The 24,634-nt window shown below is 32.5% G+C and overlaps 1 protein-coding gene across 20 annotated transcripts in view; it reads left to right on the top strand.

Annotated features, from left to right (window-relative positions):
- The window catches only part of LOC127711801 (splicing factor, suppressor of white-apricot homolog), a 36,145-nt gene that overhangs the window by 3,075 nt on the left and 8,436 nt on the right, over positions 1 to 24,634 (top strand). For 3 of the 20 annotated variants that reach the window (XM_052217937.1, XM_052217938.1, XM_052217951.1), the window contains exons 2-15: positions 5,106 to 5,266; positions 6,406 to 6,513; positions 7,966 to 8,024; positions 10,059 to 10,287; positions 10,723 to 10,896; positions 11,158 to 11,244; positions 13,059 to 13,145; positions 13,233 to 13,319; positions 15,281 to 15,458; positions 15,986 to 16,270; positions 17,016 to 17,241; positions 18,470 to 18,611; positions 20,934 to 21,059; positions 24,398 to 24,550. In XM_052217937.1, the coding sequence (XP_052073897.1) occupies positions 5,106 to 5,266; positions 6,406 to 6,513; positions 7,966 to 8,024; positions 10,059 to 10,287; positions 10,723 to 10,896; positions 11,158 to 11,244; positions 13,059 to 13,145; positions 13,233 to 13,319; positions 15,281 to 15,458; positions 15,986 to 16,270; positions 17,016 to 17,241; positions 18,470 to 18,611; positions 20,934 to 21,059; positions 24,398 to 24,550 (2,102 nt within the window). Of the gene's footprint in view, positions 1 to 1,354; positions 1,400 to 5,105; positions 5,267 to 6,405; positions 6,514 to 7,965; positions 8,025 to 10,058; positions 10,288 to 10,307; positions 10,375 to 10,635; positions 10,897 to 11,157; positions 11,245 to 13,058; positions 13,146 to 13,232; positions 13,320 to 15,280; positions 15,459 to 15,985; positions 16,271 to 17,015; positions 17,242 to 18,469; positions 18,612 to 20,933; positions 21,060 to 24,397; positions 24,551 to 24,634 lie in introns of all 20 variants that reach the window. The other 17 variants (XM_052217943.1, XM_052217952.1, XM_052217947.1 and 14 more) reach the window with 17 other exon arrangements.

The raw sequence follows: 24,634 nt of genomic DNA, 5'->3' as shown, positions 1-24,634 counted from the left end.
CCCTGTTTTTAAATTGGTCCACATTGAGGTCCAAAGGGTCCAAAATTAAACTTTGTTTGATTTCATCAAAAATTGAATTATTGGGGTTCTTTGATATGCCGAATCTAACTGTGTATTTAGATTCTTAAATTTTGGTTCCGTTTTCAAATTGGTCTACATTAAGGTCCAAAGGGTCCAAAATTAAACTTAGTTTGATTTTAACAAAAATTGAATTCTTAGGGTTCTTTGATATGCTGAATCTAAACATGTATTTAGATTTTTGATTATGGGCCCAGTTTTCAAGTTGGTCCAAATCGGGGTCCAAAATTAAACTTTGTTTGATTTCAATAAAAATTGATTATATGGGGTTCTTTGATATGCTGAATCTAACCATGTATTTAGATTTTTGATTTTTGGGCCCCGTTATCAACTTTGTCCACATTGAGGTCAAAAGGGTCCAAAATTAAACTTTGTTTGATTTCATCAAAAATTAAATTATTGGGGTTCTTTGATATGCCGAATCTAACCGTGTATTTAGATTCTTAATTTTTGGTTCCGTTTTCAAATTGGTCTACATTAAGGTCCAAAGGGTCCAAAATTAAACTTAGTTTGATTTTAACAAAAATTGAATTCTTAGGGTTCTTTGATATGCTGAATCTAAACATGTATTTAGATTTTTGATTATGGGCCCAGTTTTCAAGTTGGTCCAAATCGGGGTCCAAAATTAAACTTTGTTTGATTTCAATAAAAATTGAATATATGGGGTTCTTTGATATGCTGAATCTAACCATGTATTTAGATTTTTGATTTTTGGGCCCCGTTATCAACTTTGTCCACATTGAGGTCAAAAGGGTCCAAAATTAAACTTTGTTTGATTTCATCAAAAATTGAATTCTTGGGGTTCTTTGATATGCTGAATCTAACCATGTATTTAGATTTTGGATATTGGACCATAATAGGTGAATGTCCAATTTAAAATTTTTAAGTTCTTAGACCACATTCAATCTGTGTTAGAAACCTATGCTGTGTCAAATATTTAATCACAATCCAAATCCAAAGCTGTATCAAGCTTGAATGTTGTGTCCATACTTCCCCCAACTGTTCAGGGTTCGACCTCTGCGGTCGTATCAAGCTGCGCCCTGCGGAGCATTTTATTTGGGAATGTTTTAGATTCCGCTAAGTGAAAAACGTCACCTCGAATGAACACTATTGATAGTTTAAAAATATTTGAATGAAAACCAGGTGCCAATTTTACATGACAGCAACTATATATATAAAGACCTTTAAACATATTGTCTGTATTGTTTTTGGGCAATATTGGCACTTCAGAACAAAAATTATGTATATGTTGTGTTTGCGGAATGTTTAATTTCAGATTGCCTTGCAGCGACGTTATAACACACAGAGAGTAACACTATTGGTAATTATACAAATGTGTTGATTTTACAGGATAAGTATTGGTTTATGTGATCATTGGTCACATTTTCTACAATTTTGAGTCATCTGATAGTCCCAGAACATTACAACTTGTCCAATTTCTGCCATATGCTACAATTACACACTGACACAGTAAAAAAATAGAGCAATTCTATTTTCTGACATATGATCATAAAAAACATTTGATTTCTCCCATACATTCAACAGTTGCATTTATCTAAAACATATTATAACTGCAAATATTGTTGAAACAAACTGTTGTTGATAGTACTTAATCAGAAATTTTGAAACAATCAATATTCGAATTGGTTAGGAAAAGTAACTAAAGATAAAGCGTAACATTATTTATTTTCTTGGCCTACACTGACCGGGTCAAAACAAAGACTTAAAAAAATTGTATTTGCTGCTTCTCTCCTAAGCACACATCATGTAGGAGTAAGAGTAAAGACTGGTCAGCTGGGAGTCAGAATAATATGTCTGGGTAGGGTGACATGTCTTCTTCTCTGCTAAGCACACAACATGTAGGAGTAAGAGTAAAGACTGATCAGCTAGAAGTCAGAATAATGTGTCTGGGTAGGGTGACATGTCTTCTTGCAAACTGTTGCCTTTTGAACTAGCATGTAAAAATAAATCTCATCTTGTCAGTCTTGTATAAAGCAGGTTTCATATTCATATCACATAAACAATGATTAACATTTTCTTGTCCTGAATATGCATTTAACTTGTGGCTAGACGTTAAACAACCATCTATCATCCTCATCATTTTGGCTTACAATGTAAGAACGATTGTTACATAGAATGCAACATTGCATACATGTCATACACTATAACAAAAGATTCTCTTTGTTTTGTAAACATGGTAAATGCAATTTTAATATAAAAAAAACATCCTTTTCCTTTTTTAAAATCTTTTAATCTAGTACAAAATGTAAAATGGTAAACATGGTAAAGACATTGAAAAAAATTAGTATTAAACAGTAATTTGTCATATATTTTGTTAGAATCTTTTTGAAAACATGTCTGAAGAACCCCCCCCCCCAATTTTTTTTTAAATGATAAGCTTTTATTATAATGTAGACATTAATGTAAAATAGGGATATGTTTGTTTCCTAAACCTACTGTGCAAGTATCTCATAATTAGGAAAAGATTGTATAACATATCATAACTGAGGTTACATGGCAACAAACATATTTTTTAGGATAATGTCATTAATTTATCTTCATGCGTACATGTAGCATAGTGAGAAATTTTAATCTAATTTAAGGTGATTTGAAAAATTATATTCATTGAAGAATGTTTATATATATATATTTTTTTTTTGTCTTTTAGAATCTTTCGTAAATGTGCTTAAACTAGCTGAAGTCAAAGTTTTTCGGTTGAAAATGAATGTAAAATGCATAAAGTCAGAAATTTTAATAATTTTGGACATTATTAGGTCTTTCCACTTTTCCGTGGAAAGACCTATTGCTTTTGTTCTGATTATTATTATTATTATTTTTTTTTTTTTTCTTCCGCCTAATTTTTTTCTTACGTAGTATTGTTGTTTTACAAGATGTTGCTTAGATATTTGGTATATGATATCAAACAGTTTATACGCTTTTGAAACTGACAACCGCTTAACCGAATACTTTACGTTGTAAGAGTTATCTCCCAAAACACTGTTTTTCTTGTGGCCACTACTCCTTCGCAACCGTAAAAGATTACGACAAATTTATTTTACCAAATTGCTCGCTATATCTTCAGGATGTTGAGTTTGGTTTTCACCGAAGCGTTCCGGAGACTCCATATGAGAGTTATTTCCCCTTATGCATTTGATATAAGTGATATGCATTTCTAACTGGTAAACCATAAGTGATAGAGACCTAGGGTCTTTTGATTTGAGGTCCTTGGTCCAAAAAAAAAAAATTTGGTCAAGGTCATATTTTAAATTTTGATTTTAGCTTATTTTCACTTCTTTTCAAAAACCGTATAAGATATCGACAACATATTATTACTAAATTGTTAGTTTTGACATGTCGTAACACATACATTTTGGTTTAAAGGGTGCGCTAACATTAAATTAGAGTTTTCTCCCCTCTTGTATTTAAAAATACGCGTATGATGATATAACTCATTAACCATATATAATTAAGACCTAGGGTCTTTTGATTTGAGGTCCTTGGTTAATGACCTTGAAATTGAGCTCAAGGTCATAGGTAACTTTGACGTTCTAGATTTTGACCTTTGCTTTTACCTCATATGTATGCATGATAAAGCCATTGGACTTTTTGCATTAGGTTGCAAGCCATTTGACCTTGGAAAATCCAACCAGAAGTGACCTTGTGTAAACCGGAAGTAGCTATTGTTTGTACTTATTTGATATAAAAGTATATAGAACCATATATTTTTGGAATCAGTGTCAAGTAAACATTCAAATTATACCGGAAGTAACATTTTTCAAACCGGAAGTGACAAATTATCTCCCTTATTTAAAAAAAAATGTATAGAAGCCATATATTTTTGGAATCAGCGTACAATAAGCTATCAATTGACGCTGGAAATGACATTTTAAACCAAATTTTAATATTTTCATATCAAAATAGATCTTTATGGGTGGAAAGACCTTCAATTGTTCTCTGAACAATTGGTTTTTAATTGTATTTGAAATTATTGTGAAACGTACTTGTTACTACATACTGGTAGTGTCTGTTGACATTTGATTTCATGAGATCTTGGTATGGAATATATTTGGTTGTTTCTGTTGAATTTATGCATTTGTGAAACTATGTAGGCACTTGTTCATTGTTGAAGGTTATAACCTCCAGATGTCTTTTTTGTTGGATAATGGTGTAGTATTACATGTACATATCTCATTAAAGTTTTTGTTATAAACAATTTGTCAATGAGAATGACTTTCAATATTAAAAAGTATAAGGTCAAACATGCATACTTGTAGGTCACCATGGTTTTCCAATGAGTTACATTAATTGAATCATGTTAGTGTTCTCTCAAATTTAATAAATCATCATAAACAGGGAATTTTGAAATATCATCTTCTGTCTAGAAGTTATACAATCACATCCAATACACGATTTGTAAGAAAATACACATTCAAGCAATATAGCATCTAATTACCATGACTTAAAGGCCCTGGGAGAACCATGAGACTAAAAGGCCCTGGGAGAACCATGAGACTAAAAGGCCCTGGGAGAACATTGCATGTAACCATTAATATGTTTAGAATTCTGACACAGTGGTTTTCTGTTTAGTTTAAAACATCCATTGTTCGGAATCTACCTGTGTAAGAAAAACTTATCGTGCCTCAAATCACCTTAAGTAGATTGAAATAATCTCTTCAGTATGACCACTTACCATGCTTTCTATTACCAAATACATGTATATGAAAAACATAGAATATATAAGTTTCTCATTATATTTGCTGCAGTGTAACTTGAGGCAACTGTTTCCTAATTTGCACAAAAAAGATAGGTAGAAAGGAAAGAAAATTTGTTTATTTTAGCCACACTTTGTACAACCTACCCCTAGAAAAAACTACCTTAGCATACATGTGAACGATTTTGGCAAATTTTTGTAATATATGTATAAATGTATATTGGTGGTCATATTGAAGAGAGTAGTATTCTTAAACTTTACCGGTTTTCTTTTTATGGTCACATTTTAATTGTATGTATATATTCTGTACCTTCAGATATGATGGACGAGGTCATCTGTTTGACCTTTCAAAATATGATGCCACTCATGTAAAGCGGGGAGAGTTATCAGAGGAAGATAAACAGATCGAAGCATTATGTGACGAGGAAAGATACTTGGAACTGAAAAATGACCTGGCAGAAAAAAAGATGTATGAAGGTATAGATTAGACCGTTGGTTTTTCCGTTTGAATGGTTTTACACTAGTAATTTTTTGGGGTCTTTTATAGCTTGCTGTTCGGTGTGAGCCAAGGCTCCGTGTTGAAGGCTGTACCTTGACCTATAATGGTTTACTTTTATAAATTGTAACTTGGATGGAGAGTTGTCTCATTGGCACTCATACCACATCTTCCTATATCTATGTATTCTGTTATTGGTATGGGTAAAATATATATATTTCTCTTGTATGATGTCAGTGATCAGTGATCTTTCCTCTCTTTTCATTTATCAACAGAAATACTTAAAAATGTGCACGGGAGGAATGATTGGAAGTAATTGTCTCTTAAATTTTACTGCATATTGAAACAAGAAAAAAAGAATTATACTGATTGAAAAACTTAAATGTTTGTACATACAAAAATGTAGTACTCTCAGGAAAATGACCAAAAATGACCATCAAATGTCCTTTTTCACATGAAAAAACTCAACAGAGAAGTTAGGATCAGGCTTCAACAATAGAAGCTTGCAGCTACCATGGCCACTATTGATTCATATGATTCATAGGATATTAGTTTTTGTGGATTTCTTTGGTTCAAGTGAAGCACGAGTTGAAATTTTGAATTGCAAATTTTCAATAGGCTTGCCTGCAAATTTTGGCAAAATCAAATATCCATGTTAGTTTCCTCAGTCCACGAAAAAAATAAATGAAACCACAGTCCAAGGTAAAAATGACATTTTACATTATCAATGTTATGGATATATATTTATACAATGTCTATTGGCAAAACCTAAAATCTACATAAATTTGGATTTGCATGATATTAAAAGAACCAAAATAAGATAGTTTTAACATGTTTAAGCAATGATAGAATCTATTTTTTCATTCTAGTAGAATGTTGTTGATATGTGCGTGTTTATATTATGTATATATGTAGATTTAACATGTTTAAGCAATTACAGAATCTATTTTTTCATTCTAGTAGAATGTTGTTGATATGTGCGCGTTTATATCATGTATATATGTAGATTTAACATGTTTAAGCAATTATAGAATCTATTTTTTCATTCTAGTAGAATGTTGTTGATATGTGCGTTTCATATCATGTATATATATAGATTTTTGTTTTTTTTTTTGTGCAGAGGAAGAGTGGAAGAGATATTATCAGTCTTTGTCAGAAGGTTTCAATGCTGTAGGATTTAGCTACGATCACCAACATCACCAAGACTACATGGAGACACAAGTACAAGGTAGGTTACAGTCACCTACATATTGAATATAGAATTTTATAAATCACGTGGTGAGTACAATATCTTCTACAGTCTTCCTTCAATTCACATGACAGCGAGACTTTGATGATCACATGACATAGAGACTTTGATTATCACATGACCGTGAGACTTTGCTGATCACATGACATATAGACTTTGATGATCACATGACATAGAGACTTTGATTATCACATGACTGTGAGACTTTGCTGATCACATAACATAGAGACTTTGATTATCACATGACATGGAGACTTTGATTATCACATGACATAGAGATTTTGATGATCACATAACATAGAGAATTTGATTATCACATGACATAGAGACTTTGATGATCACATGACATGGAGACTTTGATTATCACATGACCATGAGCCTTTGCTGATCACATGACATAGAGACTTTGCTGATCACATGACAAAGAGATTTTGATTATCACATGACATGGAGACTGATGATCACATGACATGGAGACTTTGATGATCACATGACATTGAGACTTTGATGATCACATGACATTGAGACTTTGATTATCACATGACCATGAGACTTTGCTGATCAGATTATACTAGGCGGATCTAATCTCACCTCATGTTCTAGGCCTTTTGGAGGGTTGAAATGGGGGTACCTTCATGACGAATAACGGTAAAAATTCTTGCCAAATGACGTTAACGGTAATTTTTGGTTCATGACGATAAAATGTACACTTTCTTTTAGACGACAAAAAAAAACAATTGATTTTGACGATTCACGTTAATTTTTTTCCAAAAATAACGGTAACGATAATTATTTGAGACCTCTGTACGAATCATGATAAGGATATTTCGACGAATTACGGTAAAATTTTAACAAAATTGACGCTAACGGTAGCCGAAAATGACCGTTTGACGCCTGACGGTAAAGGGCATTCCTTCCCTCCTTTTGAATACCTCTCTACAAAGTAATCCTGTGTGTTCCATCCCAACACAGATAGTTGTCAATGTCAGTCTACACAAGAAAACTATTTCTCAAACATCAACTCCCTCTACCGATTAAACGAATCTCTGATTTTAAGAGACCCTGACATTTTTATGAGGATTTCTACAAAAAGTTTTCACTAACTTCTAACTTATATCATTAAACTATTCAACAGAAATGATCACAAACACATTGATCACTGTCCCTCTGTCCATTGATGATATGCAAATGGTCAAACTTCTGGTCAAGTGTGTGTATAAACATGATAAAAAAGCAGAACTGGTCTAGGAGAGAATGATAGACAGTCTAACACTAAAATGTTTAGTACAGTAACATGCATAAATACACTTAATGATATGCTTTGTGCCAAAACTGTCAGAAAGTTATAGAAATGATTGTTTTGAAACTTTAACTGACAGAATAGAATTTCTTTAATTATAAATGTAATTTATTGTTATTTTCTGTCAACAGAACCTGAACCAGTTTTTATAGTACCAGAAGATTTACAGGTTCCTACAGATATGGAAGTAGTAAGTTACTTAGGTTTATTTCATTAAAATGGATGTCAAAGGATAGGATAGGACATTAAAAATCCCCATATTTCTTTGTGTTATTTTTATAAAATATTTGTGACATAAAACCATAAATAGTAACCCACAATTCATGTGCAACTATACTGTTCCCTTTCCTACCCTCAAACATCTATTTTAATGGAACAGCCCTTACTGAATACAAAACCTATTCAAAATGAAACAGCATATTGATTTTTATACGATCGTATATTGGTATGATGTTTGCATGGTCGTCGTCCGTAGATACATTGGTTTTCGCACTCTAACTTTAGTTTAAGTGAATGGATCTCTATGAAATTTTACCATAAGGTTCAATACCACAAAAGGAAGGTGGGGATTGATTTTGGGGGTTATGGTACCAACAGTTAAGGAATAAGGGGTCAAAAAGGGGCCAAAAATAAGCATTTTGGTAACTTCCAGACATAACTTGTGTGTTAGTGTATGGATCTCTCTGACATTGTACCACAAGGTTCCATATCACAAAGGGAATGCTTGGATTGATTTTGGGGGTAATTGCCTCCAATTTTCTGGAATTAAGGGCCAAAAAGGGGCAAAAAACAAGCATTTTTCTTGTTTCATGACAATAACTTGTGTGTAAGTGTATGGATCTCTCTGACATTGTACCACAAGGTTCCATATCACAAAGGGAATGCTGGGATTGATTTTTGGGGTAATTGCCTCAAAATTTTAGGAATTAGGGGCAAACAAGGGGCAAAAAACAAGCATTTTTCTAGTTTCATGACAATAACTTGTGTGTAAGTTTATGGATCTTTATGAAATTGTACTACAAGGTTTCATATCACCAAGGGAAAGCTGGAATTGAGTTTGGGGGTAATTGCCCAAAACGTTTAGGAATAAGGGGCAAAAAAGGGGCAAAAAAAAAAGCATTTTTCTGGTTTCCAGACAATAACTTGTGTTCAAGTGTATGGATCTCTCTGAAATTGTACTGCAAGGTACCATACTACAAAGGGAAGGCTGGGATTGAGTTTAGGGGTGATGAATCATAAGGGGGTTCAAAAAATTTGGGGGGGATTTTTTTTTCCTTTTTTTTCTTTAAAATTTTCCATTTTAAATTGGTTATTTCTGATTTATATATAAAAGCAAATAATAATGATATGGTTTGAATAGGTAAATTAAAAATTTGTAAGTTCTTAGACCACATTCATTCTGTGTCAGAAACCTATGCTGTGTCAAATATTTAATTACAATCCAAATTCAGTGCTGTATCAAGCTTGAATGTTGTGTCCATACTTGCCCCAACTGTTCAGGGTTCGACCTCTGCGGTCGTATCAAGCTGCGCCCCAGCGGAGCATTTTATTATCTCTATTTTCTCATTTTGCTTTGCTTTCTTTTTGTGATAATTTTCATATCATATTACTCAGCTTAGAATGGTTTTCTCTGTCAAGTAGAGAGAGAAAATGACGACGTTATAGTTATAAGCCTATGTTATTGATGTTGCCTTGGAAAACAGCGATAAACAGAATATCAATGATCTCTCACACTTGATGATGTTTCTCAGCTACGTCTCATCTCAGGGTTATAACTCTTCGATGAGATTACACCCTCTTGTATGAAAAACCATTGATAATCTATAAATTCACAACATTTCAGACTTTGGAAGTTTTAGACCTAGATATACTGAATAAGCACCTATTGTTAAAGACTCGGTGTGTTGATTTCTTGATATCTATTGTTTTTTTCTCTGGATTGCTGTCTCATTGACGTATACACCACATCTCTTTTTATTCCTATTTTTTATTAAACTAAAGACCAATAAAAGATCATGAAACCAAAAGGAATAGCATTTATGTAAGATTTTAGGTTAAAAGAAAATTTTGAAAAATTTAAATGATGAATAGGTTAGGTGACTGAGGGTAGCTCAGTTTCTATTTATTCTCTTGAAAAGTCTGAATAACTTGTAGTAAGGTCTACAATGTAATAAAACAAGATCTTGTTAATGTCTTCATGATTAGATATAACTTCTAATTTCAGCCTGATACAGAAAAACAACATGCATTTATAGAGAAGACAGCCAAGTTTATTGCTGGTCATGGAATGCAGATGGAAATTATAATTAAGACCAAACAAGCCAAGAATTCTCAGTTTGATTTTCTTCATTTTGAGGATCCGTTAAATCAGTATTACAAACATATGGTCAATATGATTAAATCTGGCAAATATAAACCAAAACAAATTAAAGAGGAAGATGACGATAGCAAAGGTTAGTATTACAAACATTAGGTCAATATGATTAAATCTGGCAAATATAAACCAAAACAAATTAAAGAGGAGGATGATGATAACAAAGGTCAGCATTACAAACATATGGTCAATATGATTAAATCTGGCAAATATAAACCAAAACAAATTAAAGAGGAAGATGACGGTAGCAAAGGTTAGTACTACAAACATATGGTCAATATGATTAAATCTGGCAAATATAAACCAAAACAAATTAAAGAGGAAGATGACGATAACAAAGGTTAGTATTACAAACATATGGTCAATATGATTAAATCTGGCAAATATAAACCAAAACAAATTAAAGAGGAGGATGACGATAACAAAGGTCAGTATTACAAACATATGGTCAATATGATTAAATCTGGCAAATATAAACCAAAACAAATTAAAGAGGAGGATGACGATAACAAAGGTCAGTATTACAAACATATGGTCAATATGATTAAATCTGGCAAATATAAACCAAAACAAATTAAAGAGGAGGATGACGATAACAAAGGTCAGTATTACAAACATATGGTCAATATGATTAAATCTGGCAAATATAAACCAAAACAAATTAAAGAGGAGGATGATGATAACAAAGGTTAGTACTACAAACATATGGTCAATATGATTAAATCTGGCAAATATAAACCAAAACAAATTAAAGAGGAAGATGACGATAGCAAAGGTTAGTACTACAAACATATGGTCAATATGATTAAATCTGGCAAATATAAACCAAAACAAATTAAAGAGGAAGATGACGATAGCAAAGGTTAGTACTACAAACATATGGTTAATATGATTAAATCTGGCAAATATAAACCAAAACAAATTAAAGAGGAGGATGACGATAACAAAGGTCAGTATTACAAACATATGGTCAATATGATTAAATCTGGCAAATATAAACCAAAACAAATTAAAGAGGAGGATGATGATAACAAAGGTTAGTACTACAAACATATGGTCAACATGATTAAATCTGGCAAATATAAACCAAAACAAATTAAAGAGGAAGATGACGATAGCAAAGGTTAGTACTACAAACATATGGTCAACATGATTAAATCTGGCAAATATAAACCAAAACAAATTAAAGAGGAGGATGACGATAGCAAAGGTTAGTACTACAAACATATGGTCAATATGATTAAATCTGGCAAATATAAACCAAAACAAATTAAAGAGGAAGATGACGATAGCAAAGGTTAGTACAGTACATTCCGGTTATTTGCATAGCCTATTTGTCAGACAAAATTATGCAATAAAGCGGAGTATGCTTATATCCGAAATGCCAAATTACGGAGTCAAATAACATCGATAGAACAGATCAGTAAAGGAAATCCCTGAAGAAAGATGAACGTCTATAATCCAATTACAACATATTGAATGTTGATTTATTCTAATAAAAGTTATATGTCTAGTGTCATACATGTTATTTCATTTTGTATTATTTCAATAAAGATTATAAACACATTTTGTTTTAGTTTATTTGCGTACCGACGTTTCCTTTACCAGTTTACCTGGGATACGAAAATAAATTCGTTCTAAAAATAGATTTGTTTCTATGACCCGTATGTACAATGTACATTGTTACGCTTTGATTGAAATAAACTGTTTAACAAAACTACACAGTTTATAATCATTTTAACAATAGATGTGTACTAAACTGCCTTTGATATACAATATTTACAGCTTGCAGAGTGAAGAAACACTGTTTATTTAACTTCGTTAGTTTCGTATATGCAAAGCAGTAATCGGGCCCTGTACGGGTTATTTGCTGGACACGAGTATTGAAAGTGAGAAAATATAATAATTAGAAGTAAATGCTCTTTTCAAAATACATTAAAATTAAATGATTGATGTATAAAATTCTTTAACCATATATAAATGCCCTATAATATTTAACATAAATGCAGATCACCCAAGCCCAATATTAGAGAGTTCACATTGGATAATGATCGATAATTAGCAGGCGTTATTGTTTTTGAATTTCACCCCAAATGTAATCTATGGACAATGTTTGAAATCCAATCAATTATTTACACCTTTTAAGATAGAATGGTCAGTGTTTTTACAACAATTACCTGTATGACATTTTTATGACCTCGAGGCTTAAAATAGAACATGGGAAACTTTACCTGTGTAGATATCGAGGTTTATTTTTAATCAAATTCAATCAAATAAACACGAAAGAAACTGTTTTAAAACTTTATTTGAATAACACAAAAGTAAATATGAAATAATAATGAAAATAATGATGCATTCAAGAAAAATATACTCACCAACTTGCCGTTTCCGGTCAAAATTTTTTACAGATTTAACCAAGCATATCTAGATGGCGATAATTTTCTATGCAATAAACCGAAAGGCCACTTGTAGAGCTATGCATATAACCGGACAATTTAACATTAGATGAATGGGAAATGGTTTTGTGCAGGCGAAAACTATGCAATTAACCGAATTATGCTATTAAGCGGTATGCAATTAAGTGGAGTCGACTGTACTACAAACATATGGTCAATATGATTAAATCTGGCAAATATAAACCAAAACAAATTAAAGAGGAGGATGACGGTAGCAAAGGTTAGTTCTACAAACATATGGTCAATACGATTAAATCTGGCAAATATAAACCAAAACAAATTAAAGAGGAAGATGACGATAGCAAAGGTTAGTACTACAAACATATGGTCAACATGATTAAATGTGGCAAATATAAACCAAAACAAATTAAAGAGGAGGATGACGATAACAAAGGTCAGTATTACAAACATATGGTCAATATGATTAAATCTGGCAAATATAAACCAAAACAAATTAAAGAGGAGGATGACGATAACAAAGGTTAGTATTACAAACATATGGTCAATATGATTAAATCTGGCAAATATAAACCAAAACAAATTAAAGAGGAGGATGACGATAACAAAGGTCAGTATTACAAACATATGGTCAATATGATTAAATCTGGCAAATATAAACCAAAACAAATTAAAGAGGAGGATGATGATAACAAAGGTTAGTACTACAAACATATGGTCAATATGATTAAATCTGGCAAATATAAACCAAAACAAATTAAAGAGGAAGATGACGATAACAAAGGTTAGTACTACAAACATATGGTCAATATGATTAAATCTGGCAAATATAAACCAAAACAAATTAAAGAGGAGGATGACGATAACAAAGGTTAGTACTACAAACATATGGTCAATATGATTAAATCTGGCAAATATAAACCAAAACAAATTAAAGAGGAAGATGACGATAGCAAAGGTTAGTACTACAAACATATGGTCAATATGATTAAATCTGGCAAATATAAACCAAAACAAATTAAAGAGGAAGATGACGATAGCAAAGGTTAGTATTACAAACATATGGTCAATATGATTAAATCTGGCAAATATAAACCAAAACAAATTAAAGAGGAAGATGATGATAGCAAAGGTTAGTATTACAAACATATGGTCAATATGATTAAATCTGGCAAATATAAACCAAAACAAATTAAAGAGGAAGATGACGATAGCAAAGGTTAGTACTACAAACATATGGTCAATATGATTAAATCTGGCAAATATAAACCAAAACAAATTAAAGAGGAAGATGACGATAGCAAAGGTTAGTATTACAAACATATGGTCAATATGATTAAATCTGGCAAATATAAACCAAAACAAATTAAAGAGGAAGATGACGATAGCAAAGGTTAGTATTACAAACATATGGTCAATATGATTAAATCTGGCAAATATAAACCAAAACAAATTAAAGAGGAAGATGACGATAGCAAAGGTTAGTATTACAAACATATGGTCAATATGATTAAATGTGGCAAATATAAACCAAAACAAATTAAAGAGGAAGATGACGATAACAAAGGTTAGTACTACAAACATATGGTCAATATGATTAAATCTGGCAAATATAAACCAAAACAAATTAAAGAGGAGGATGACGATAACAAAGGTTAGTACTACAAACATATGGTCAATATGATTAAATCTGGCAAATATAAACCAAAACAAATTAAAGAGGAAGATGACGATAGCAAAGGTTAGTATATTCTGTTATAGCAATGTTGCATGTTTATTCTATTGTGTCAACTTAAATATCTCTACTCCTATAAATAGAAAAAGATTTACCAAATCTTAGTAATTTCTTCACAGTTTGACTAACAATATGGGTTAGAATCCAGGACGGGTCAAATCAAAGACTTGAAAATTGGTATTTGCTGCTTCTCCACTGTTTGGAGTCAAAATAATGTGTCTGCATATGGTGACACAACTTCCTGAAGACTGTTACCTTGTGTCCACTGTTTACAGTCAAAATAATGTGTCTGCATATGGGGACACGTCTTCCTGCAAACTGTTACCTTGTCTCCACTGTTCACATTCAAAATAATGTGTCTGCATATGGTGACACATCTTCCTGCAGACTGTTACCTTGTCTCCACTGTTTGGAGTCAAAATAATGTGTCTGCATATGGTGACACGTCTTCCTGCAGACTGTTACCTTGTCTCCACTGTTTGGAGTCAAAATAATGTGTCTGCATATGGTGACACGTCTTCCTGCAGACTGTTACCTTGTGTCCACTGTTTGGAGTCAAAATAATGTGTCTGCATATGGTGACATGTCTTCCTGCAGACTGTTACCTTGTCTCCACTGTTTGGAGTCAAAATAATGTGTCTGCATATGGTGACACGTCTTTCTGCAGACTTTTACCTTGTCTCCACTGTTGGGAGTCAAAATAATGTGTCTGCATATGGTGACACGTCTTCCTGCAGACTGTTACCTTGTGAACTAGCACATTAAAAGTACAGTACAGCGTGTCAGTCTATAAAATATACAGAGATAAATTGCAGCTTGAATTTACCCAAAAAAAACAGTATTTAGTGTGAATAATTGAGAGATTTTTAATTGACTTTGAATGTTCTGAATATAAATGTAAAATGATAAAACTCTTTTTTCAGATGATGATGCTCCCCATAGTCAGCATGGATATTTACATCCAAGTTTAGTGCAGACACACACTACCAAGCCTAACTTAGCACCTGCTGTCAAGATGCCAGCTATATCTATACATGATACACCGTATGGTAAATTGCTCAAACATCTGAAAAAATCTACTCCTGACTCCGATAGAAACAGGTGAGTATTAGATTACTCAAAACAAATGTCTGTGGTTTGAAAAAGGGGAAGTCATAAGTCCTGACTCAGCAATTTTTTCAGCAGATCCTTTGACAATAGGGTCTGTAAAGTCTGTCGAAGCATTGTTTGTAGCTAACTCTTCTTTTAACAAAGTTTTTGTAGAGTTGAATGGTATTGACGGAATTTGTCTTAGAAGAGCAACATGAACGATTTTGTTGACATTGCAGAAAACATTAACACGATTAACTGGTGTCATACCCCTTTTGTGACAGCCTCCAGTTTAATCTATCTTATAGTGAAAAAAGTGTTTACCTGTTTCAATCACACCAAAGTTGTTAATGATAATGTATTGATATTATTGAAACTTTCATGTTTGTTTATGTAGATGGTGGACAAAGTCTGTAAGTTCTGTTACTGTATGATAATATACCTTTAAAATATAAATTGATATATTTTAATGCATTAAATTATCACACAAAATATGTTTAAGATAAATTAAAATTAATTGATATGTATTTTCATTTCAGTAATTCACCAACACCTAATCAGGACCCATACTCAGGAAAAAGTTACTCTCCCCAGCCTACGAGCAGCACTCCTCCCCCGGAGTCAAGTAATACGTTTATACATCAGACAACAGACTATCATCACATGCACCCTGGTGTTCCCCCACCCCCAGGACTGGAACCTGTCACCTTACCATCATCTAACCAGCCTCCACCCCCAGGTACAGAGTTAGAGGGACCATTGATCCCACCACATCTACAACAACAAGTTATGGAGGAGGAACCAGAAGAGGAAAAGCCACCAAGGTTTGTCTGAGGAAACAGTTCAATCATATACTAGTTAAACAACCATTTAAAGGTCATTATTATATTAAAGATCTTAGCTGCTGGTTATAAAAGTAATTTTGACTTAATAAAGACTGCAACCAAACAACACTCCAATTATGAAATCAATTACAGACAATCAAAACTTGTACAAGCTTTCAGCTTAAAGTACTACCATGCTTGCTGATCTGTAATGACTTAGTAAACCTTTAGTGTTATTTTTAAACACATTGTAAATGTTGTTACTTAATTACTGTGGATTCATTTTTCATAGGGTTCTTATTTTCGTTTGATTATATGAGTTTAGGTGAATTGACATTTAAAGTTGGTATTCACGAAAATATAGGAAATCTACAGTATTTCATGTACTCTATTGGTGTAATAATATGTCATGTTAAAAAAAAATGCTAATTTAGGATCAATAAATCGTAGTAAAATTTTAAAGTATTTGTTAGATTTGATTCACATTTTTTGCGGTGAAATTTATCAAGAATATTCAAAAATCTGTATTTACCTAAGCTGTATTTGGCAAAACATTTTGGAATTTTATGTCCTCAATACTTTTCAACTTCATACTTTTTTGGGCCTTTATAACTTTTAAAAAAGTATGAATGTCACTGTTGAGTCTTTTGTTAACGAAACGTGTGTCTTGCAAACAAAATTTGAATCCTGGTATCTATGATGAGTTTATTTTGAACATAACAGTATTTTTGAATCTGTTTTCTAGTGTTCAGCATGCCCCAGTGATGATGGGTCCATCATTAGAGCCAAAGGTTATACCGCCACCACCTGACATCCAGCCAATCATTGATCGTATGGCCATGTATGTTGCCAAGAATGGTGTGGAATTTGAGATTGTAGTCAGAAGTAAAAATGATCCACGCTTTGAATTTCTACAACCATGGCATTCATACTTCAGATATTACAACTCTAAAAAGAAAATATTTATTGAGGTAGGTAATGTAACCATTGTTTTGCACATGAATAAGCCCACTTCAACATTTGTTGACAAGTGAAATTAAGCATGTACAACAAAAACATATTTAAATGTATTGATCGACTAGGCAGGAGTTGAAAACAAAAACACAAAAACCTTCAACACTAGAGATGAGCGTACTACCACAAGATCACTTACCGTCTTTAGGTGTGTATAGTACACATTTTTTTACCCCCAAAAAGTAGTTGGTAGAAAGGGTGTGGTATGTATTATACTCAACTATAGACAGTTTTTGATATGATTTTCATTCTGAATTTATTATTCTGTCAATTCCCGTTTTCATTTCATTTAAAAATCGAAAGTAAACGTGATCTATTCTTGATTAATTTACAATATACAGTCATTAGAATCGTTTGTACAAATCCTTGGTTCCAAGTTTATAGAAATGAATTCCAAATATCGATTTAACCGTTTTTACAAGGATAATGATTATGCAGTGAAATAGTCTTTACAGGTTCATTTATGCTGTGATTCTTGATTTAAAAAAAAGGAACCCAACTTTTGTTGATCAGGAATGTCCCCTGAAAATAACTGAACTGAAATTGTAAACTAGAAATCTGGATCCTTATTAGATCTTATTATAATCTTCATACTTAAGCACCACATCTATAAAATTATGCGATAACTGCCTGAGCATGCCTAAGTCCTTCAAAGATGTATAGCTAGTAATACATATCTTTGGTCCATTGCTTTTACCCCAAAAAAGGTTGATTTTTTTCTCGTGCAAAAGTGACTAAAGCCCTCAAAATCCTAGCTGAAACCCTGATTAAAAGTAAGGAATGAAAAATATCAAAAATATCAAATATGGATTTATTATTAATTGTGGGATACCAATTTTTCTGGAAATCCACAAAAATTAGTACTCACGAAAAATAAATGAACCACAGTATTCTAGTTTTATCAAAACTGATTTTACATATATAAATATAAATCCAGGTATGAAATAAGCAGAATTCAATCGTTACAAGCTTAAAGGGTTAATCGTATTTTTATAAAAACAATATTTTTCGTCGCTTACCTAAGATATCCAACACCTAGATAACAGGCTAACTAATTTGGTTCACCATACAAACTATAATTTACTAAAAGTTAAACCTCGACATTTAGTTTAAAGTTTAACCACACTTAAAGAATATGAAATTATGTGAATTTGTTTTGAATTTTTTTCTTTCATATATTTCCAGGAAGTATTGAAGGAACGAGAAAAACTTGAGAAAGAGAAACCAGCCAAACTTAGTTTCTCTATAAAGAACAAATCCAAAGATCAAGATGGTGTTGTCTCATCAGAGAAGAAAGTGTTTGACCATGATAGCAGTGGAGACGAAGGTAAGAAATTAGTAGTGACGTAGTATCATCAGAGAAGAAAGTATTTGACCATGATAGCAATGGAGATGAAGGTAAGATACCAGTGATAAAACAAATTATATTTGTGCTTACTTTTTCCGTGTTGAACCCTTCTTGGCTTACTTTTTAGCACTTTATTTTCACAGTTTTTGTCAAGTTTTTTAAAAACATGTAAATAAATTTCTTGTGAAAATTCATTATTTGCTGTTTATCATAATCATTCAGTGATTTCCCTAGGCTATTCAAGCATTGCGGTACTGCTACGCATAAATTTCGACCGCCATGCTTTTATCATTGCCGCAATGCATCCCGCTATGTGTGAAAATTATAACTGTGTAAAATATTTATTATCAATATTTTGAAAGTGAAGTGACAAGTGACAACACTCCACAGGTGTTTTAAACTCATCCGACTGATAATTGGATGCATCACTTCACGCGTGCCAGGATTTTACAACCTTCTTGATTAGTTGGTTATACATCGAGACTTCGGTTACATAATAGAAGTGGCCAGTTAGCTGATAAATAAATAGTCAGATTAATCTCCAATGCACATCTTTCTGTGCTAAATAAAAGTTTAACCTTTTCCAGTATAAATTTCACCTTTAAAACGGGTGTTTGACACCGTTATTTTACTGTTTACCTTTAAAAAGTATAAATTTAAAATTTGGTATAGTCTCTGGTATCATAAAATAAAACCAACGTAATTTCACAGAGAATGAACAAAACATTTTTTTTAATGAAGTTTCGCAGTTATTTCATCGGCTATATTTACATCGATGAATTATTTTTTGATTGGTCACAACAATCAGTTATTTTTAGATTACTCGTGGTTGATTGATTATATCAAAGAATACACATCACCGCCACCGGGCCAAGAAAAAGACGTCTCTTATGAAATATTTAAAAGATTTCATAGAAAAACTTTAAAAAAAAAACGTAGTTAGTTACGGAAATATTGTTTTTAATAAACTTGTGTTGTTCTATTTGTATTTCAATGGGTCACAAGCTTAAGTGTAGCGGATTCATTTGCGGTTTTTTACACAAGTGGGGCTTAATTTCTTTCACTTCGGCAAGATTGGATTTTTACAATTATGAAGCATTATAAATAAATCGGACAGGGATGTATGTAAAAAAATAGTTAATTGTCATGAAATAAAATGTAAGCTTACCTTCCAAACAGGTTATTGCCAAATATGTCATCTGTATGTACGTAGGTCAGATCTTCTTCATTGACGACTTCTGTAATTAACGCAAATATTTTTTTTTTATAATATTGTTTCCTGTAAAATCTCTGTGAAGCAATGATGACATATAAAGTTTTATTTAACAAGTTGCTGTTGATGCTGAAATCATTCTATCAGCAAAATTCGAAGAACAATCATCAATCGTTTAAACAACCATGTCCAAGCAACCATCAAAGAAAGGTTGCCTTACTGGCCCAACTTTTTTGGCAAGTTGGTTAGAGAAGAATCAGAAAAGTCTACTCCTTCATCAAATTGTTGTCAGACAGATAAAAATCATCACCATGAGCAAAGCCCTGAAGTTGAGAAACAGACTATGTCAAAAAGTGCTGAATTGCTTAATGCATATACAACATGTATCAATTGAAGGACCAAAGAAGGAAGATTTTAATTTTGAAAAATGTGTGGTGACCTTTGGAAAGTTGAAACAGAGGAAGATATCAACAAAATAATGTGTACATGGCATTAATTTGTAAATTACTATTGCAGACTGGATTTTTTTTATTATTGCTTATAAGGTCTTTAGTTAATTACTCTCACCTGTGATAAATACTTTAAAGTTCCATGAATTGTATGAATTGCTGTACCTATATTAAAACAATTAGATTGGTATATGGCTTTAAACATAAATATTATGTAGTGTAACTAATTCTGAAAAAGAAGCGTCGCGTGCCGCGTTGCAAATTCACCATGGACCCACCATGCATGAAAAATTTTCTAGGGAAGACACTGTCATTGTGATATGATTCCACCGTATCTTTATTTGAAATATTTATTCTAAACATCATTTACAAACTGATTCTTTTGATATACTACAAATAAAAGTAAAGATACAATTGGTCACAATGCATATGATGAAAACTTGATAATCATCTTCATGTTTTGGTGTGACAGTAGACTTCATCTTTGTGATAAATGATGAAAGAGTTCGTTTCCAGCATAAGGTGAGTTATTATTTCTGAGAACTCTTGATTATACCTGCTATTTATAACCTGCTACTATCTTACTAAATATTAAAAAGGTTGCTTAAATTGAGCTTACATTTATTTTTCTAATTTTAGATTCCGAAAGTGCACGAGATAGAAGTATTAGATCTGATATGTCAGGAACATCAACACCTGTGGATGGAGAGTCAAGTAGAATATCATCAGACGAGAGGCAATCAGAGAGGTCAGAGAAAAAACTAGGTAAGATCAATCTGAGGTATATAATTGAGAGTAAAGCCAATCTGAGATGTTACTTCATGAACTTGTTAATTAAGGGTAAATCTGATTCCGATGAGATGTCACCACACAGGTTTTTAGAAAACTCAGTAGATTATTACAAGAGACACCACAAACAAAGGGCTTAGAAGACCATCTTTTTTTTAGATGTCCCAATAAATCAAGAACAGTATGGTACTAAAGATAAAACATTGTGACAAATTTTTCAATTAAAATGCACTGTTGAAAATCTCCATGAAAAGCAATTGTTTTAGGGTTGAAAGTTACCTAACCACACATTTAAATTGAAGAGGACAGAAAAATGTATTCTAACATCCTCCCTTCAATACATTGTTTAAGAAATAGTTCTTTCATGCCATGCTCTATGCTCATTTTAACATGGGTAGGCATTATATTTGTCAATATCTTTATACCGAGCTGTAGCAAGGTGTAAAATGTTGACAAATATAATGCCTACCCATGTTAAAATGAGCATAGAGCATGGCATGATAGAATTATTTAGATTCTTGTAGGAATATTTTGAACTTTTGTACTTCGAAGCGGACCTATAATACACGTTCAAAAGGCAGCCATTTTGATTTGATGAACCAAAAACATAGAAAATCCACAGTTTATTGATAAAAATTAACAGATACATTTAAACTTACTTTTAGAATGATTTTATTTAATTTCCTAGCAAGCAACACCAACACAAATGTCCATTTTGATCTCCGGCGTTGTTCAAAATTCAACTGATGTTGCAGTTTCAATTGTGACGTCAATCACGTGCAGCCCATGTTTTATTGGAATTAAAACATGGCTTTGTTTCCAAAGCAAAAGAAGAATGTCATAATAGAATCTGAAGTACAAATTGTCCCCATCCTTTCTCGCTTCTTTTTCTAAAATAGCCGCATTTTTGATGAAGTTGAAGTGCAATCAACTTGAAACTTAGTACACTTGTTCCTTTTGATATGATCTTTATAATTTTAATGCCAAATTAGAGTTTTGACCCCAATTTCACAGTCCACTGAACATAGAAAAATGATAGTGTGCATGGGGCATCAGTGTACTATGGACACATTCTTGTTTAAAAGAGTTATGCCCCTTGGAAATATTAGAATTATGGAAAATGGCCTCGTTAGCACTCTCACGGGTACAATTCTTGCAAGATTTTTATAAAACTTATACTTTAGGTTAATATCAGCAATATCTCGGACAAGTTTTAAAAATGGTTGTCGATCGACTTTTTTTTAAAAGATTTATGCCCCTTGGAAATTTTTAATTTATGGAAAATGGCCTTAAGCTTGTAAGCGCTATAAAAAAAAAAGTGTTTTATTTAGTTATTGCCCTTGTACCTTGGATAGATAAAATATGTGCAACGCGGGGGACATTGGAACTCTGTTCTTTTCTTATTAATTTTTTTTTAAGGACTTTGATTTAAACCCACATGGCTTCAGGGAAGGTGCTTTGAAAATAGTTACCATCCTTAGAAGCAATTCTGAAGGCCTGTATACATTTTAATATGTGCAACATACTGAAATATTTCACACCCACCAATAATGCTAAATTCAAGTTGATTTCCAGATTCCAAGTATATTTTTATGCAATTTTTATACGACCGCAAAAAAATTTTGCGGCCGTATATTGGTGTGACATTGGCGTCGTCGTCATCCGAAGACACATTGGTTTTCGCACTCTAACTTTAGTTTAAGTGAATGGATCTCTATGAAATTTTACCATAAGATTTAATACCACAAAAGGAAGGTGGGGATTGATTTTGGGGGTTATGGTACCAACAGTTAAGGAATAAGGGGCCAAAAAGGGGCCAAAAATTAGCATTTTTGTAACTTCCAGACATAACTTGTGTGTTAGTGTATGGATCTCTCTGACATTGTACCACAAGGTTCCATATCACAAAGGGAATGCTGGGATTGATTTTGGGGGTAATTGCCTCAAAATTTTAGGAATTAGGGGCCAAAAAATGGCAAAAAACAAGCATTTTTCTAGCTTCATGAGAATAATTTGTGTGTAAGTGTATGGATCTTTATGAAATTGTACTACAAGGTTCCATATCACAAAGGGAAAGCTGGAATTGAGTTTGGGGGTAATTGCCCAAAACATTTAGGAATAAGGGGCCAAAAAGGGGCCAAAAATAAGCATTTTTCTAGTTTCCAGACAATTACTTGTGTTCAAGTGTATGGATCTCTCTGAAATTGTACTGCAAGGTACCATACCACAAAGGGAAGGCTGGGATTGATTTTGGGGGTAATTGCCTCAAAATTTTAGGAATTAGGGGCCATAAAGGGGCAAAAAAAACAAGCATTTTTCTAGTTTCAGTACAATAACTTGTGTGTAAGTGTATTGATCTTTATGAAATTGTACTACAAGGTTCCATATCACAAAGGGAAAGCTGGGTTTGAGTTTGGGGGTAATTGCCCTAAACGTTTAGGAATTTGGGGCCATAAAGGGGCCAAAAAACAAGCATTTTTCTAGTTTCCAGACAATAACTTGTGTTCAAGTGTATGGATCTCTCTGAAATTGTACTGCAAGGTACCATACCACAAAGGGAAGGCTGGGATTGAGTTTGGGGGTGATGAATCTTAAGGGGGTTCAAAAAATTTGGGGGGGGGGGGGATTATTTTTTTCCTTTTTTTTCCTTTAAATTTTCCATTCTAAATTGGTTATTTCTGATTTATATATAAAAGCAAATAATAATGATATGGTTTGAATAGGTAAATTAAAGATTTTTAAGTTCTTAGACCACATTCATTGTGTGTCAGAAACCTATGCTGTGTCAAATTTTTAATTACAATCCAAATTCAGTGCTGAATCAAGCTTGAATGTTGTGTCCATACTTGCCCCAACTGTTCAGGGTTCGACCTCTGCGGTCGTATCAAGCTGCGCCCCAGTGTAGCATTTTATTCTAATCCAGTCTGATGCAACATGCAATGCATATTAAGGATGTTTGCTACTCTTGTTTTTGACTTTTGTTAGATATTCGGAATCCTCTGGTTTATCCATGTAGTGCAAATAAAAATTTTGCCCGCTAACCCCTACTTTTCTTTTCATAATTTTATTACATACAGTTTAAACTGTATAGTTTAAAAAGCCATTTTTGAAAATTTTATAAAATTCTTATTATTTTTTCATAGTTTTTTTGAAAGAAAAAAGGTGTTGATTTTAAACCTTTCAATTTTTTTCTGCTTTTTAAGTTCTGTTATTTATAGACTTTCAATTTATAACAGACTTTTAAAAAGCTAAACGGATTGCACTAATTGAATTAGTATATTAATTGATTTATAAATTACTCAAATTTGTTGCAGCTCATGAAAAATTGAAAGATAAATTAGCAATGGCTGCTAGAGAAAAGTTATCTAAAGCTAGTCGAGAAAAACAGATCCAGGCTGAGAGGAAAAGGAAGGCAGCCATGTTTATCAATATGTTAAAATCTACAAAATCTTCTGATGAAAACAAAAGTAGGTAGAACTTCATCACTTTAAAATCATCTGTGTAATCATTGGCTCATTTCTGACCTCCAGTATCAAATTTATAATTAAATG

The sequence above is a fragment of the Mytilus californianus genome, unplaced genomic scaffold (genome assembly GCF_021869535.1).
Source record: "Mytilus californianus isolate M0D057914Y unplaced genomic scaffold, xbMytCali1.0.p SCAF_8, whole genome shotgun sequence".
NCBI classification, from domain to species: domain Eukaryota; kingdom Metazoa; phylum Mollusca; class Bivalvia; order Mytilida; family Mytilidae; genus Mytilus; species Mytilus californianus.
This window is presented reverse-complemented; position numbering and strand designations above follow the sequence as displayed.